The sequence below is a fragment of the Anguilla anguilla genome, chromosome 2 (genome assembly GCF_013347855.1).
Source record: "Anguilla anguilla isolate fAngAng1 chromosome 2, fAngAng1.pri, whole genome shotgun sequence".
NCBI lineage: Eukaryota > Metazoa > Chordata > Actinopteri > Anguilliformes > Anguillidae > Anguilla > Anguilla anguilla.
The window spans coordinates 2,255,860-2,272,500 of NC_049202.1; the positions used below are offsets into that span (position 1 = coordinate 2,255,860).

Consider the following 16,641-nt stretch of genomic DNA (forward strand, 5'->3'; position numbering starts at 1 on the left):
TAAACACCCAACTGAACGGCTGAACTCTCAAAACTGAACTGACTCTTCATAAACACTCAACTGATCAGCAAGACACCTTAAAACATTTACAAGCGTTTACAAGCACACTAAAACTCTGATCTTACCCTGGTTATGGCAATACTCTGATCACTGAAATGGTTGTGTAAACACCTTTATCTGCATCGCTGTAAGGTCACCTGTTTCTGCTCAAAATAAAGTTAATCTCAGTTACAAAACCTGTTTCTGCCAAAAACCAAACCTAATTTCATCCGGTTTGCTTACCTTGGGAAGGGAGTATTTAGGCAGTTTAATGCGCATAAACGGTTCTCTCTGATAGGACACGTAGTAGCTGGCTCGCCCTGCAGTGGTGACCTGTGAAAGATAAAAGCATGTTTATTTAAAGCACATTTCTCTCCACCACTGAAAGTCCAGTACCGCTGTTCTATGTGCCTTTAATATGCCTGCAATGGTCAATAATAAAAAGTCCAGTACCGCTGTTCTATGTGCCTTTAATATGCCTGCAATGGTCAATAATAAAAAAAAAGATCTACGACATCACAGCTAATATATATATTATTTATTTTAGGGGGGGGGGGTGTGGGGATGGGGGGGGATGAGTTTAGGATTTAGAAAAATTTGCAGAGTACCCTACAGCAAACACCTGACCCGACAGAACAGGACTGAAGTTTTATGAGAATCAATCAGACGACACCGATAGCACGATTATTTACACTGGACTGGCATTACCAGAGGACATCGGCTGCTGTAATAATTACAGAGAGAGGCTGTGATGATCCTGGGCCCTAAAGTCCACCGTTTTTCAGGGATAGCGAGATGTCCCCCAGTCAAGACTAATCCCCTGCAAATCAATAATATTATGTCTGAGTTTTCATCAAATTTACAGGATACAGGCCGTTGATACCATAGGGTTAAACGAAGCAAGACAACTCAAAATTAGTTTTTAGTAAGACTCTTTTTTTTTCTTTTTGTTTTTCAGGAGTGAAATGTATGTGTCTGGTCTAAATTGAGATTCATTGAGATTCTTTGCATATACACATCGATATATGACTCCACAACATAGAGACAGGAATGGATGTCAGTGAGACAGGACAGTGAGACAACTTGTTATGTCCAAAACATAATGGCTTTAAAATAAACCTGGTGTTCAAATAGGACTATTTTGCACTCATCAAATGTATATGTGAACTTTCGCTCATTCTTTAGCATCTTTGCACAAAAGCCTTACATTGCAAACACTGACATTAAACAGAAAAATAAAAATGCTACGAAATCCTGTGAAACCCTCCACTTAGATATCAGATATGCTCAGATAATAATCCCATTGCCAGGCCTCCTCTGGTGATAGCATTTCACTGTCAATAGCTCTTATGTTATCATAAGCATATGTTTATGATATGTTATCACATCATTGTTCCTATCTGCATACAGATTGTTTTATGCTTAGAGACACGTTAGGAATTCAGTCTCCATTTGTGGAATGGTCTATATTGGAGCAGGGTTTCCCAGGCCAAAATTCAGAGGATCTGGCACTATTACCATTCCGCCTCATCCGAGGTTGTAAGGTGGAATGTCTCCTAGAACAGTCAATACACTCATTATTCTTTGTCAAGAGAAATCTTTAACTCTCTCAACCAATGCCCAGTATTGTGTGAAGAAACACTTTCTTATTGATACGGTTTCCAAAAAAAAAAAAAAAAAACTTTCAAGGTTGTTAGAAAATGATCTCCATATCCATGTGTAGTGCTTAAACCTCTCTCTCCTACTCATATTTCAATAAATCTATTCTCTTTCCCCTCTCCCTCACACAAAGGCAATTCTTGAAGTGGAAAACTCTAAAAGTGGGGACACGTTTAATTGATTTAATTTAATTTAATTATTTCCATAATTTAATATGCACAATATAAACCACTTTTCTTCCTAAAAGGCCTGTTATTCGTCTCCCAATGTTTTATTTAATGAGATGGAAATAGTGTGTGTGTGTGTGTGTGTGTGTGTGTGTGAGGTGGGGGGGGGATTTCTGGGGGTTATGTATATGCTAACGATATGTCTTCTTAAAGCAATCCCAGACGACAGTTCAGAGAAGAACTTTAAAAAATCAATGCTTTACCAGAGGTGGGTGAACTTAAGAAATTGTGAAGGATTGATTTTCTTTTTGAAATGCCTTCAGCTGTGACATAACGTGATAAAGCGTTGAGCTCTCAAATTGTCGGGAGTTCAGACAGTGGCATCACGGCTCTCTGAAAGACCAGGATGTTGATTAATCTTACCCCGAATCTTCAGGTCATTCTCTGTAGCTCAGACCGCCAGCTCAACAATATTACCCTTTCTGTGAAGTGTAGGCCTCACAGACACCGCGCTTCAATTTTCATGAGGATGAAATATGTTCTGAGAAAGATGGCAGTGGATTGCACCACCATTTGCATCGCACCACATCAAATATTTTTCCATTTGAAAGAAAATTAAAACATAAAACGGCCGGTCTGTACTTATAATTCAACACCTTAGTCTATGACACTTCGGTCTGGACACATTGACATGGTTAAACGGACATCATGGGCTTGTTATTCCAAATCTGATTTCTAAGAGCCACATATATGTGTCCTAGATGAACATGATTCTTGATGATCTGACATGGTTTTCCGAGTCGCAATAGGCATTTCACACATTTAGCTAAAGAATTTATTTAAATTGTGAAAATTCCATAACATTCTATAACTGGATGTAAAAACAATTAAAAATCAATTTCTGAGAATAACTGAAACTATGGTGTTCAATAGGCAATTATGCATAGCAAAATGTGTGTCAATTCTGATAGACTACATTTTAGAATGGGAGAGCACAATATATCCCAGACTCAAACATAAAACCCTACGTGAGTCTATTTAACACCAAACCTTTTACTTTATGTATGAAACAGTGGCCGAACTCATCCCAGTGAAACAGGTGCTTATCATTCCTGGTCCAAATGGAGGTTTATAACGCTTGAAACTGCGAACATAGTTGCACGAAATAAACAAGCCAAAGACTCACACTGAGAACAACATTGCCGCAGTTTCAGACAGGGAAAAGCAAGCTGGGTAGCTGGTCTACCCCACTGATCAGTCAGGGAGGGAGAAGGAGGAACAGTCGGTCGAGGAAAGCTACGTTATATTTTTCCATTTTTCCTTCTACTCGTCAGAATAAATGCCCAGAAGGCCTGAATGCAGGCCCCCAACCTTTCCATTCCAGTGCAGCAAAGGCAAAGAACTGCGATGTTTTAAAATGGCACCTGCTCTGTCAGGTTTAGCCCAACAGTGAGGTTTTTCTTTGGTTTTTTTTTTTTTTTTTTTTATATTCGCAAATACATGAACTGTCACACAAAGGACTGGAAGTTGGCATGGCAACAAACATCTGTGAAAAAACCTGCGGTTGGTGATCCAGCAGACTCCTCGTGCCAAATGCAATGTGGTGAAACACCTAACATTCGGTCACACACCTGAATGAACACGTAGCTGTCCTGAATCACCAGGGAGTTGGAGTCAATGTACCCAGGGAAAGGGTGATTTCTGCTGGATTCAGAACATCCTTGGACTCTGCACATTACATACTGAGTACCTAAAAGAAAAACAAGGGGGAAGAATACCTGAAATATTCATTTTAAATAGTGATTTAAGAGGTTACATTTTAAAATCTTATATTACAACTCCAGCTACAGTCATTCTACTGAAGTGCTTGTATATATGTCTATACAGAAAAATAAATTACTACATCTCTAAACAAACTTGTAAACAACTGTAGACCTTGAACAATTTATTTTTACCATAGCATACTCAGAAGTGTGAAAAAGATAGTCGCACACTTCTGAATATGAATTATTGCCCGAATGCCAACAGGCCACAGGCCGTCTTTTTATTTGTTTATATTCACAGGTGTTTTTTAGAGAGCCCAGATAAATCTCTTTGATTACTGGTTTAGATTTTTAAAAAAAGCCATATATACGTTTTCAACAGGTACTGTAGTTCTTAGCTGATATTCAAAACCTCACTAAGACTCGGGTTTTGCCAATGGAAGACCTTGTGGTGGTAGGGGCACTGAGAACCACGGTGCTGACATTCAGTGCGTGACGGGGGGGAGGGGCATGTTAGGTACGAGCCGTCTAATGGCTACCGCGTTCACCAGGGAATAATCCCGGACCACGGCTCCAGGGACATGGCATTAAACCCAGAAGGGAATGTATTTCTCATTTGGCCTACCCCCTCCCCTCATCACCACCACCACCACCACCCCGCCTCATGATTTGCAGGAGGAAGTGCCTTCATTCAGCCCCCCTCCCCCCCTGGACCCCCCCCCCCCCACTCACGTCCATCAGCGGTGTGGACCTCCATGTGCACCAGATCTGACTCCCTGTCCAGGCCCAGAACCGACCTGGAAGAGAACAGAAGAGCTGAAGGGTGAGATGTAAACCATCTCCCAGGACTGTCGAGCTCAGTAACAATTTTTTTTTGTTTAGTCCATACAAAGATGGGAACAATACACCGGTGTATTGTTGTCCCCGATCCACACCCCTTCTAGATGCCCAAAAATTTAGCACCTTCACTAAATTTAATTGCTGCATAAATAGAGAATGTAACTAATGATGGTTGTATTACTGAAGTAGCAAAGTATAGTAAATTAAAATCAATGTGAGCTCATTAAATTCTCAATTACCAACACCACTTATAATGCTATTATTATTGTTTTGTTGTTTTTGGTCGTTGTTGTCGTTGCTGTTGCTGTAATGGCTTTTCACAAGCGTGAAAATGTGGGACTTGATCATTATTTTATGATCAAAAACTTTTTTCTTTCACAGGAAATTAATTCAGGTTTATTCCTCTTAAATGAAAAACATTAAAAAATTAAAGAAATATGACTACCTAAAATGTTTAAAGCACCATCTAAAGTCTTTTGTAGCATCAAAGGCAGTGGAAACCAACTCTGTTCCTTGAGATCTACAATCCCTTAGGTTTTCATTTCAACCTTAATTTTGCACACCTGACTCTACTAATCAGCAGCTCAGCGAGATCTCTAGCTATTAAATGAGGTGTGCTTTACTAGGGTTGGAGTGAAAACCTACAGGACGGTAGATCTCCAGGATCATGGTTGGGCAGCCCTGCTCTAGCTGTTGAATGAGGTGTGCTTTGTTAGGTTTGGAGTGAAAACCTACAGGATGGTGGATCTCCAGGTACAGGGCTGGGCAGCCCTGCTCTAGCTGATGAATGAGGTGTGCTTTGTTAGGTTTGGAGTGAAAACCTACAGGATGGTGGATCTCCAGGAACAGGGCTGGGCAGCCCTGCTCTAGCTGTTGAATGAGGTGTGCTTTGTTAGGGCTGGAGTGAAAACCTACAGGATGGTGGATCTCCAGGAACAGGGTTGGACAGCCCTGCCCTAAAAGCCCCACCAGAAGAGAAGTGCAACCCAGCTGTGGCTCTCCTGAATACTTTCAGAAAGTTTAGAGCACGATATGCTGTTGGTGGGTAATCCCTCCTCAACTTTGTCTTACAGCAGCTCTTGAAAGGTGAACGCATCCTTAAACCCCTCTCAGTTCTCAAATGGCCGTTTATGGGGTCATTCAAGCGGGTGCTTTACCCAGCATTAACCCAGAAGGGGGGCTGATATTATCTCTTCAAACCCGCACACCTCGGGTTGAGGAATAATAATACATCCCAGCCCCTACTCCAGCCCCTGGGTATTGTAAGCGAAGTGCATTATTTAGGTAAGAGTGTGCGAGAACACATTTCCCCAGCAAATATGTGTCTGCCGTACACTGTGCCCTTTGTGGAATTGGTCTCATTATTTCATGAGAACCAAGGCACTTCTTTTTTTTTTTTTTTTTTTGGTCAGGATTCATAGAGTCCGCTCATGGCATGCTTATTTTCTTGAGCTCTGAAATGAAAGATTGCAAAAAAAAATCAATCTATTTTTTGGAGGGAGGAAAATGTGCAGCATATTTGCATTCATGTCTCTCTGCTCTTTCCTGTTCGCAGGTCACAACTGTTCACAACATACATGAATTTTTTTATTTTTTGCAGAGCGCATTTTGTACCCAGTTATTGACTGGCGCTGCCTGTCAGCCTCTCGTCTGACAAAATGCCATCCGTGTTTAGCGGTGACGATATCTGGAATTCCTCTGACACGGAATGCCATTTAACAGCTCCGCGGAAAAAAAAAAAAGAAAAAGCCATATCCCAGAATCTGAGCTTCAGATCTTGAGCACACACACCGCACACTGGATGTGCGTATTAAAAAAAAAAAAAAAAGACGGACGGGTTCCAGACACCGGTTGTGTTTGAACATCCTGGCGAGATTAGGCTGCTGCAGAAAGGACCTGAGAATGGATCAGGCACATTACCGGGGATTACTGCTCTCTGCGCTCCGAGTGGCTGGAGATTTATGCCAGTCACTTTGGGGGCCCAGCCGGGGGGGGGGGCAGGCAGAACCTTCTCGGGAGCAATGAGCCAAAATAAATTCTGAGGCGCGTCTGTGATGAGTGCGCACTTCCTGAGAGGAACAGGCGGCGAGGAGCGAGGAGAGTCCGACAGGAACCGGACAAAAAAAGAACGGAAAAACCGCCCCTGCCGCACTTTATCACAGCCCTCCCTCGAGTCTCGGGACGAGCACGTCCGCGTCATCAGCAGCATTCGGTTATTATACAGCATCTTAAATGACAAATAATACAAAAACTGAGGAAATATGACTCGCTAAAAGGTTTAAAGTCTGACAGGAACGGAGGAGAACAGAAAAGACACCCCACCGCACTAAATCACAGACCTCCCCCGAGCCCTGGGACGTCTGCGTCATCAGCAGCATTTGCTTGCTGTACAGTGTTTACGGAAAGACGTATAGTGAGTGTCGCCCTGCGACAGATTGGCGGCCTGTCCACGGTGTATTCCTGCCTCTCGCCCAATGCATGCTGGGATAGGCTCCAGGATTCCCCCACGACCCTGCCCAGGATAAGCGGGTATAAATTATGGATGGGTGGAATAAAGTGAGTATTTACACACACGCAGATACAAAATGATGGAACGTGACAGTGAAGGAAACAGACACGTTTCATCGCCTGCCAATTGCACTGTATTATTTGAGTAAATGGATATCCCTCCCCACATCCACATCAAGGGAATCGAATGTTTACCGTAAACTGAGAGTGAATATAGACACCATCCCAGTGAGGCATCTTACTTATTTGACTGCAGTTAAACTAATCCATGGATAATGATGGATAGTGTTCTCAACAACTTACATAAGTTAAATAAACTTAAAATAAAGACAATACAATGCAGTGATAATTCATTGTAGCGATTGCGGAACATCTAATTATCTCTTCTAGTGTATCTTTTAAACACATTTTAGAATCACCCAGACCAGGAAGCAGCATACATTTTCTCCAGTTAAAACAACTGTGCATTATGTATTACCCTCAGATAGCCGCGTATAATACATAACAGAATTTATGTACGCGGGTCCAATTTGACCACCCACACTCTATCTGGCTCTATTTTACACTGATCATTTAATATTAATTACGAGCCGCAATTCGGTAATTCATTTAATCATCAGCTGTTACATTGGCAAGCTGTTCGTATAAATAACTGCCACACCATCCGACAGCTTCACATCACACTTTGGCGTACGATTGAAACCGTGCCCAAACAGCATGGCGATCGCAACGATTTTCCGCCATTTTTTATATTTTTTTTAAAGATACAGCTCGTCACGCAAAACAGAAATTTAGCAACTGTTGCCTGACTCCAGCTGAAAAAAAATGTAGGTTGGTAGAAGCGACTATGGACCGGGTTAACCGACTGCTGCAGACACATGAGTAACAATACTGTAGAATTAAATGTCTTTAAAGAATAATAATAAATTATGCTTTAGTTGTGTGGCCCTAAACGACTGTGTGCTTACGCCAGCGGCCAACTCTGCTTTTAAATTTTAACTGCCCCGCCAGCCTGCTGTCACCAGCACTCGCCTGCAAACCAGGGGCTGTTTTCCACACTACAAGCCACGCAGTACTACAGGGGGCACACGTCACTCAGAGGACAAAAAAATGTGAGTCATCCAGCAAATTTAAAATGGCCGCCGGGGAAGACTTGACAGGAAGCTAACGCAGGACTGGGCCCCCAAGGAACCGCGGCCAGCTGAATCTCAATCGCCTTGGTTACTCGCCAATTAATTGATCAATTAAAATGTCTGATTGCGCGGCTCACTCAGTTCACTCGGTTCCAAACGGGGTCTGATCAGTCCATCGATTTTAGGATGGAGACAGAAGCAGCCCCACCCAGCGGCTCCCCAGGACAGGCAGCCCTGGTGAATGGAGATTCGCATCCTGTCTGTACAAAAGCTTAGCGGGTTTTTTTTTGTTTTTTTTTTTACTTAAAATTATATATCATACAAAATAAAAGGTTGAAAAGTTGACAATGTCCTCCACAGCCCACTTAACCAAAATAACACATTACAGTCCTGGCTACCTGTCTTGTCTGTCCCTTGCTCTGTTTTAAACTATTCATTTTGTCAGTTAGATTATTTTTATACGTGAAAAGCAATTCCAGAAAACTGCTCAGCTAACCTGCTGTCAATGTTCATTTAAGATGTCCTTTTTTGAAACTACTACCTGAACTTTGGGGCAGGGGGAAAAAAAGTTTCTGATTTAAATAATGTCATTTGGATGTTCTGAGAGATTAAGGACTGCTGGGATTTCTCAGACCGCATGTCCCCTGTAGCTTTGAAAGGTTTTACAATCAATGCCGCCTCCTCACCAAAAGGCCAGAGAAAATTCCCCCTGCAAAGACCTTGGCTGTCTCCTGGGAGTGTGGGCGCCTGACATTGAAGCTAATTGATAGATGCTAGCAAAACGCACGCTGAAACCCAAATCGTCCAGCTTGTTTTTTTTATCTATGCAGGGGCCAAAATGTCCGACTGTGGAAATCTTGCCCAGGCCCTTACCAGCTCGGAAGAGGTGATGAGATCCCAAACAAGCTCTGTCCCTCAATTACTGGTGAACTATCCACTGTGCATATAATGAGCTGAGGCCATTTCAATAGCCCAGGCATTCACTCAGAATGGATACAAAAACAAATGTAGTAAATGTATAACTTAATACTGCTACTACTGGTACTACTACTGCTACTGCTACTTCTACTAATGCTACAACAACTACTACTACTATGGTACTACTACTACTACTGCTGCTGCTGCTGCTGCTACTAATACTGTTGCAACTGCTACTACTGCTGCTGCTACTACTAGTACTACTCCTACTATTACTATTACTACTAATGCTACAACAAAAGTCAAACTGACTTTGCTACAGTTGCATTTGCCTTATTTAGCCAGAGCCCAGCGAAGGAGCAACACTGACAGAAAAAATGGATGGACCTTCAGGGAGAGCAGGGACTGCCAAGTGCTCGATGGCAGCCAATTAACAGGCATTAAAACACTGAAGGAGCTATCCTGCGTCTCTGAGCTAATTTAATCAGACGGCGAACCGAGGGGGTAGGCTCGCCGTCTGAGAACGGCACTACACTCGCCTTAACGCTCCAGAGTAGGACCCCCTCTGTCCCATCCAATGCCCGTGGTCAGCACCAGCTCTTTAAACATGGCACGTCATGCTAACCACGGCTGAATCAAACGGATATAAGGAGACTGGTAGAAATGAGAACCATTTTCCCTATGAATCGACATTCGATATCGCATCAGTCCTGGTCATTAGGCTGGCTGATTCGGGTCAACGTGGTGGTGACTCCTAATGATTTCTCTACGGCCTGCATCTCAAGGACACTGTGTTTAGCATCTTACCACCGAAGGGCTGAATTACTGAGCTCTACTGCCCCAGCACTGCCAGGCCACACCCCTGATAGCATACTCATAATGGACAACAGTGATTCAATGCATCGTTCGTGTTAAAGGGCTGGCCAATGGTACAGGTTTCTATCCTAAATTGTTTCGCCTCTGTGGTTGGTTGAAACATCTATTTGTTTCAACCTGCCACACAGAGACTGTAGGTACCCCCATCCCCTTAAGGCATTCTAGGTCTCAAACACCACAAGCCACAATGACGGTCTTCTAAAACGCATGTTTTTGATTCACAATCAATCAGGTGGCCGTTAGTAACTGAGATTACAGAGCTAGAGCCTCATTGGACCGGAGTGCGTTCTCGGGGTAGTCACCAAGAAGCAGCAGTGATGTGTTAAACACCAAGCAACACTATAAAATTATTGGGCAGAGAGCACTGCTTCAATCATACTTCACTCAGAACACATTTACTTTATTGACGGCATGGCTTGGAAACTGACACACACTTGCAAGTTCTCCCGAACAAAAAAAATAAAATAAAATAAAAAAAAGTGCATAAAGAGAAAATGATCTTGGTTTTATTCCCGTCTCTGGACAGCCCAAATGATGAGAGACGTGGCCCTGTCTCCCTCCCAAAGTGGCGGGGGAATAATTTGACCACTGAATGACCAGCGGTGATTAGGAGCCGGCACTTACCAGTGTTTACAAAGTGCCGAAGCCTTACTTATTCACCATTTCTATCTCCCTTCTTCGAATAAATCTTACTGCCGGAGCACTTAAAAAATGTCGGGTGTCAGACAGGATGATTCCCTTAAGTACGGCATCATTGAAGATTCTGAATTTCCTTCACAGCTCTGAATAAGAAAAGCTCCATCCACTTTTGGAGAGCACTTTGCACTTCTGTACGAACTTCCACAAGTCTCCTAAATCGGTGCATGCGAGCACTTGAACTGGCTGCTTTGTAGCTTTTCTTTATGAATACATTTCTATTTAAATTAGCCTTTGAGGCAAGCTGTGTCTGCCGTGTTCTGTAACACACCGCTCGGTGAATTCCTGCACTCGTGCGCTGAATAATGCATCGTGTGTGTTTTCATAAGGTCTGGTACCGAAACCACTCGGCACTTTTCAAACTTAAAACACCACAACGAATATATAAAAGAATCATTTAAAAAAATAAAAAAAACATAAAATAAATAAATAATAATAATAATAAAAGGCCTGACAGACCTCAGCAGGTAACCAGGAAAAAAAATCTTTCATCCAAACTTAATACAAACCCGTGAAAGATCTGAAAGAGGTTCCCTGGTTTCTGAATCTGAATCTGAATTCTGAATCTGCTCCTACGGGATTTCCATTTACCCTTTTCGTCTTTGCCCCGCTCGCTAAGGGTCCCAGGTTTCACCTTCATGGGGCTTTTAATTGACTGGCTGTTCAATACCTTTTCTTTTTTCTTTTTTCCTCCACAGCACAAACTGGACCTGTGACACGCTGGGAATGTATACAGACGATTCCTTTCTGGTTTTTTTTCCCCCACCGTTCTCTGACGACCTTGTACTTTGCTTTGAACTTTGTATTGCTTTCAAAACCAGGTTGCACGTGGGAAGCTGTTTCATAGATAAATACATACAGTTCTAACTGTAGAACTTCAGAAAGTTCCCTAAATCAGGGGACTTGTCTGTTTTTGTTTGTTTTTCTTTCGATTTTGAATGTTACATAAATAAATAAATTTGTGAATTCAGGAATTCCCAACTGGCAAGGCCCACGGGTAAACGTTCAGTGTTAAATAAACACTAACAGAGTGCATATGGTCCATACTGGACTCATATGCAGTTTGTTAGAGTTGAATTAACAGTGGACATTTTTCTGTGCCTGGACGAAACTCCACCAGCTTTCTATTCACACTTTCTTAGAAGGCAGTGCTTTACACAGACTGTAAACATTAGGCCGTGTGTTTGCTGTGCATAAGTTTTGATGTATATGAGAGATGGTGAATTAAAAGCGTGAATTAAAAGTTTTCCCTTCTCAGTTCATAAAACGTAAAAATGAGTCGACTAAGAATTGTTTATAAGCCATTTAAAATGTTTTGTGCTAAATGTTGGAGAACAGATCACCAACTCAGTGTTAATTAATTTTTATTGAGTCTAGACGGTATAAATTATTATCTGAGCGCGATGGTAAGTCACTCATTTCATAGCACTTGTGCAATTACTCTAAATCATCATGTAAAAAAAAAAAAACAGGCCCGTGACGTACCAGTAAAATCTGTTTGGAGTCACATTTTCATGGACAAACTGCCATTTTCTTCCAAAATCCACTGAGCTGTACAACTGTGGGATAGAAAAGGGAAAATATTAGCATACCTTCAACAGAAATAATAAAAAAAAACATTCAGAGCATAATGTATAAACTGTCAGTATTTGGGCATATACATTATTTCCCATCACCACTTGAGCAATTTAGAAGAAAGAATGACATACTTGCACTTGTCTATGACTTGAAAAGAGTCATGATCAAAACGACAAGAACATTTCTGACCTTAGCAGGGTAGAGCCACTAAAACTGAGTCCATAACGAGTGCATATAAACCTTTATTATAACTGCATGTCACATTAAGATTTAGAACCTCTTTTATAAGTGAGAGCGATTTAAGACAGAGCAAATTCAGCGGAAATTGTCCAAAAAAAAAAGTTACAAAAAAGGTTGAGGACAAAAGAAGACACCATCCTTCCTTATCTATCATTCATGGCCTGGATGTGATGTCAGATACATCCATTCTGCCAAAGTCCATCAAAGGAACAGAACATGTCTGGTGGCAAGGTTGGACAGGGAAGTTGGGAGAGTACACTGCTGTGACCTCACACGAGTTCTCTTTTCCTTGGTGACCCGTTTACGAGAAACAGCCATCTCTTTACAGCTCTTAAGCTGCTTTTCCACCGCACGGTACCGGCTCGACTCGACTCGGCTCTACTCGCTTCTGGTACCAGGTACTTTGTTTTCCACTGCAGATAGCACCCCCGTCAATGTAGCAGGTCGTCATTAGCGACGCCGCACGAAACGTGTTGCTCTGACCAATCGGTGGTCTGCAGTGTTTTCGCGTCACCTTTTGGCATCGCCTCAGCTCGCTTGGAACCTCGACGGAGGTTGATACCAAAAAAGCACACAGGTACCAGGTACTATCCACAACTTTTGCCCGATGGAAAACCAAAAAAAGTCGAGCAGAGTCGAGTCGAGTCGAGCCGGTACCATGCGGTGGAAAAGCGACTTTAGGCGAATGTTGGTTTCCTCCCTCTTAAAGGAAAGGGAAACGAACCCTGCTGTCCGCACTCAAAGCCTTTCAGAACGTGTCCGAGGACATCTTCTGTTCAGGGGCTGTTTACTTGTACCCGACACACCGCGGAGCAAGAAAATAAAAAGAATTAAGTTTAAATTGGCGAATTGCTTTCAGTGCTTTCAAGAGCAAGAGCACTGTGTTCCTTTTCCGTCCAGCCAGTAACTGAAATGGAATTAAACATGGAGAAGTTACATTTGCATGTAAAAACAGACAATTAAGAGCATTAAAAAATATTTGATAGCCCCAGAAACACAGATAAATAGACATGTGTTCCATTAATTATATTCTTTTTTTTTGCATTATTTCATTAGAACAGTAGGTCTGTGGAAATTATTTAAATTTGTCCTCCTAACTCACTAATCATATTTTTAATGGCACTAAAACCATACTAAATGACTAAAATTGTATTAGAATAGCACAGTGTCCCCTTAAGCCACGAACAGCCACCTACGCACTGCTCGCAGTTCAGGATTTTCACTGTAGCAACGTGAACTCAGGTAAACAGAGTACACTGCTGGAGAAATGGGCGAGTAGGAACTTGTCTATTATCCAAAATACCTTTTTAATTAAAAGTACTTATTTACATTGACCTCCCGATTATTATGGATTCAAAAGAACTTTTCACTTTTTCTTTTTTTTTTTTTTTTTTTTAAAGCAGAGCACGCTACGGTAACTGAGATAGAATCTATTGATGGAGATTGCACATTTTTGTCCAGTAACAGGGCACAAGTTTTGACTGATTGCTCATGCCACAGACTATCTGGGAACAATACTGTCCATCAGCCCGTATTTGACAAAGCCGTCCCATCAGCCAGGCTGCCAGAAGGCTGCCAGAAGACTGCCAGTGTCATGTGCAGGGACAGCATCCAGTCCCTGCACATGAGCTCAGTGCCATGCGCTTGAGTAATGTTAAATATACCATCCCAAGCCCCCACGGCACCTAATGATGTTAATGGAGGTTCTGTGTTTTTAGACTTTTTCTTTTACCCAATTTCCATATTCCCCACCCCACACACACCAATCCCCCTCCCCCCACCCCCCCTTGCCCCTTGGATTTGACAAACAGCATGGATGCTACATTCAAACAGTTCCACAGATGTGAATACTTGCATCGCCATTCCCCCAATTAAACCCGTCTTTCAGACCAATCACTGATGCTGCTTTTTTTTTTTTTTTTGCTTCCCTTCCTGCTTTTAAATGTTGCTAAGCAACAAACTGGCTTTTTTGTAAAACTGTCAAGACACACTGCGACAGGGCCACACTCCTAGCGTCGGTCTGGGGTGAATCTGATCATTTTTAGCAACGCACGTAAACAACAGACAGATATTAATCTGATCCGTGTAAGACAACCTGCCAGTATAATGTCCAATGAAAATCCACGCTCAGCAGAATGCAAATGAACAGGCAGCAGACATGATTCAGTGTGAAACAAAATATGCAACATCGAACAGCCCCAGTGTAGGGACCTCAGTCTGTCTACTACAGCCATCTTTAAAGATGGAGGGGCCTCAGTCTGTTTACTACAGCCATCTTTAAAGATGGAGGCGCCTCAGTCAGTCTACTACAGCCATCTTTAAAGATGGAGGGGCCTCAGTCAGTCTACTACAGCCATCTTTAAAGAGGGTGGGGGGGACTCCAATCTGCATGGGGAAAATGAGGGAGTCAAGTTACTTATAAAACCACCCTCTGTGTATGTTCTCAGTTAGTCATACATACAAGTGAATTTAACACTATTCATTACCCCAAGGCAACATTTAGGAACCGAATTAATTGACTTAACGATATAAAAACGCCATCAGCTGACAAACGAACATATGGGAAAAACAAGGCGCATTTGAACCCACGTTGTCCACACTATCACGTCAGGGCTAAACCATATGTTTCCTCACAGATCACGGTCTAATTCAACCACCATCCCGAGAGGGATGCAACGCAGAGTCAGAAATTAAACTACAACAACAGAGAACAGCGACTCGACCACTTCCTCCTCCCCCCAAAAAAAAACTACAGATAATAAATACATGAAGAAAATTCATGGGAATACATATGTAAATATGTTGCCATGGGAATGATACTGAGGTTGTCGTCATAGTCCTCTGTAGACCGGCCTACTTTACATAGAATAAGAAAGCAGTCAAAAGCAAACGAGTTTTTTAAAAATCAACCGCATCAAAAGGAAATAAACATGATATTTTAGCCTTTGAACTGAAAACACGTGAAGGCCTCTGGGAGGGAGATCTACATGCTTTTACACGCAGCTTCTTGGATCTCACACAATATATAACGTTAATAACATGTCTCAGGAGCAGAACGTGAAATATTCTCAAGAAATATTTCTGAAATGGGATGCTGCAAAATGACAAGTGACAAGTTTCTGTTATTTTTCCAACAGTTATTGTATACTGCAATTGCACCAATATATGGGTATTTTTACTAGCTACTGCATGTAGCTTGCTGCTGCAAAACTCATATAGCTGCCTAAGATGAAATCACTAGGCTGAATAACAGAAACTAATAACACAGGGAACGCCCAGCATTGTAGCATTAAGAACACATGCAGGCCTCTTTTCTATGCAAATGTATGTATTACAGCACAAACTAAAGATGGGGCAGCGGGTGGCACTGCAAGGTTTTGGGTTTGAATCCCAGCCGGGGCCTTTCTGTGTGGAGTTCGCATGTTCTCCCCGTGTCCACATGGGTTTTCTCCGGGTACTCCGGCTTCCTCCCGCAGTCCAAATACAGGCTAGGTTAATTGTAGACTAAACTGCCCATAGGTATGAGTGTGTGAGTGAATAGTGTGTGTGCGCCCTGTGATGGACTGGCGACCTGTCCAGGGTGTATTCCTGCCTCTCGCCCAGTGCATGCTGGGATAGGCTCCAGCACCCTCCTGCGACCCTAACCAGGAATAAGCGGGTTAGATAATAGATGGACGAACAAACTAAAGTAAATCTTTTATGTTGGTATCTGATGCAATGATGACACATACCTTGAATATAAGCTATAGATTGCATGTATAAGATATAAATAAATTAAGATATTTGTCATTTTCAATACTGTAGATCACACTTCCAGTTCTCTCATAGAGAAAGGCAGCCTTTTTGTTCCACACTGACAGTCCACACCCCATGACACCTGCATTGTGGGATTTCATATGTTACCTCACAAACACGGCACTCAAATGATTTCATCACACATACCATTATTTCATCACACATTCCGATATTTCATAACACATTCCATTCCATAAAAAAAAAAAAAGAGGAATGTGAACCGATACAACTGCAAATCCCGGCTGGGCCACGGATGGAGCATCACCAGCACGAAATACGGTGTTTCCATTTCACCAAAAATTCCGCTACCAGGGGGTCTTTCAAACAACGTGCAAACCCACGTACATACGGTAGCATGACAGGACACGCACCTCGACGGCTTAATCCCTGAGGGCACGAGGGAAGCATAAAAAATGAGACGCACACGCC

At 42.3% G+C, this 16,641-nt stretch overlaps 1 protein-coding gene across 2 annotated transcripts in view; it reads right to left on the bottom strand.

Moving 5' to 3' along the window:
* sorcs3 (sortilin related VPS10 domain containing receptor 3) overlaps positions 1–16,641 on the bottom strand; it is a 204,037-nt gene that overhangs the window by 38,222 nt on the left and 149,174 nt on the right. For both annotated transcript variants that reach the window (XM_035402854.1, XM_035402855.1), the window contains exons 5-8: positions 12,085–12,158; positions 4,361–4,425; positions 3,497–3,615; positions 283–372 (exon numbers count right to left, since the gene is read on the bottom strand). In XM_035402854.1, coding sequence (XP_035258745.1) covers positions 283–372; positions 3,497–3,615; positions 4,361–4,425; positions 12,085–12,158 — 348 coding nt within the window. The remainder of the gene's footprint in view (positions 1–282; positions 373–3,496; positions 3,616–4,360; positions 4,426–12,084; positions 12,159–16,641) is intronic.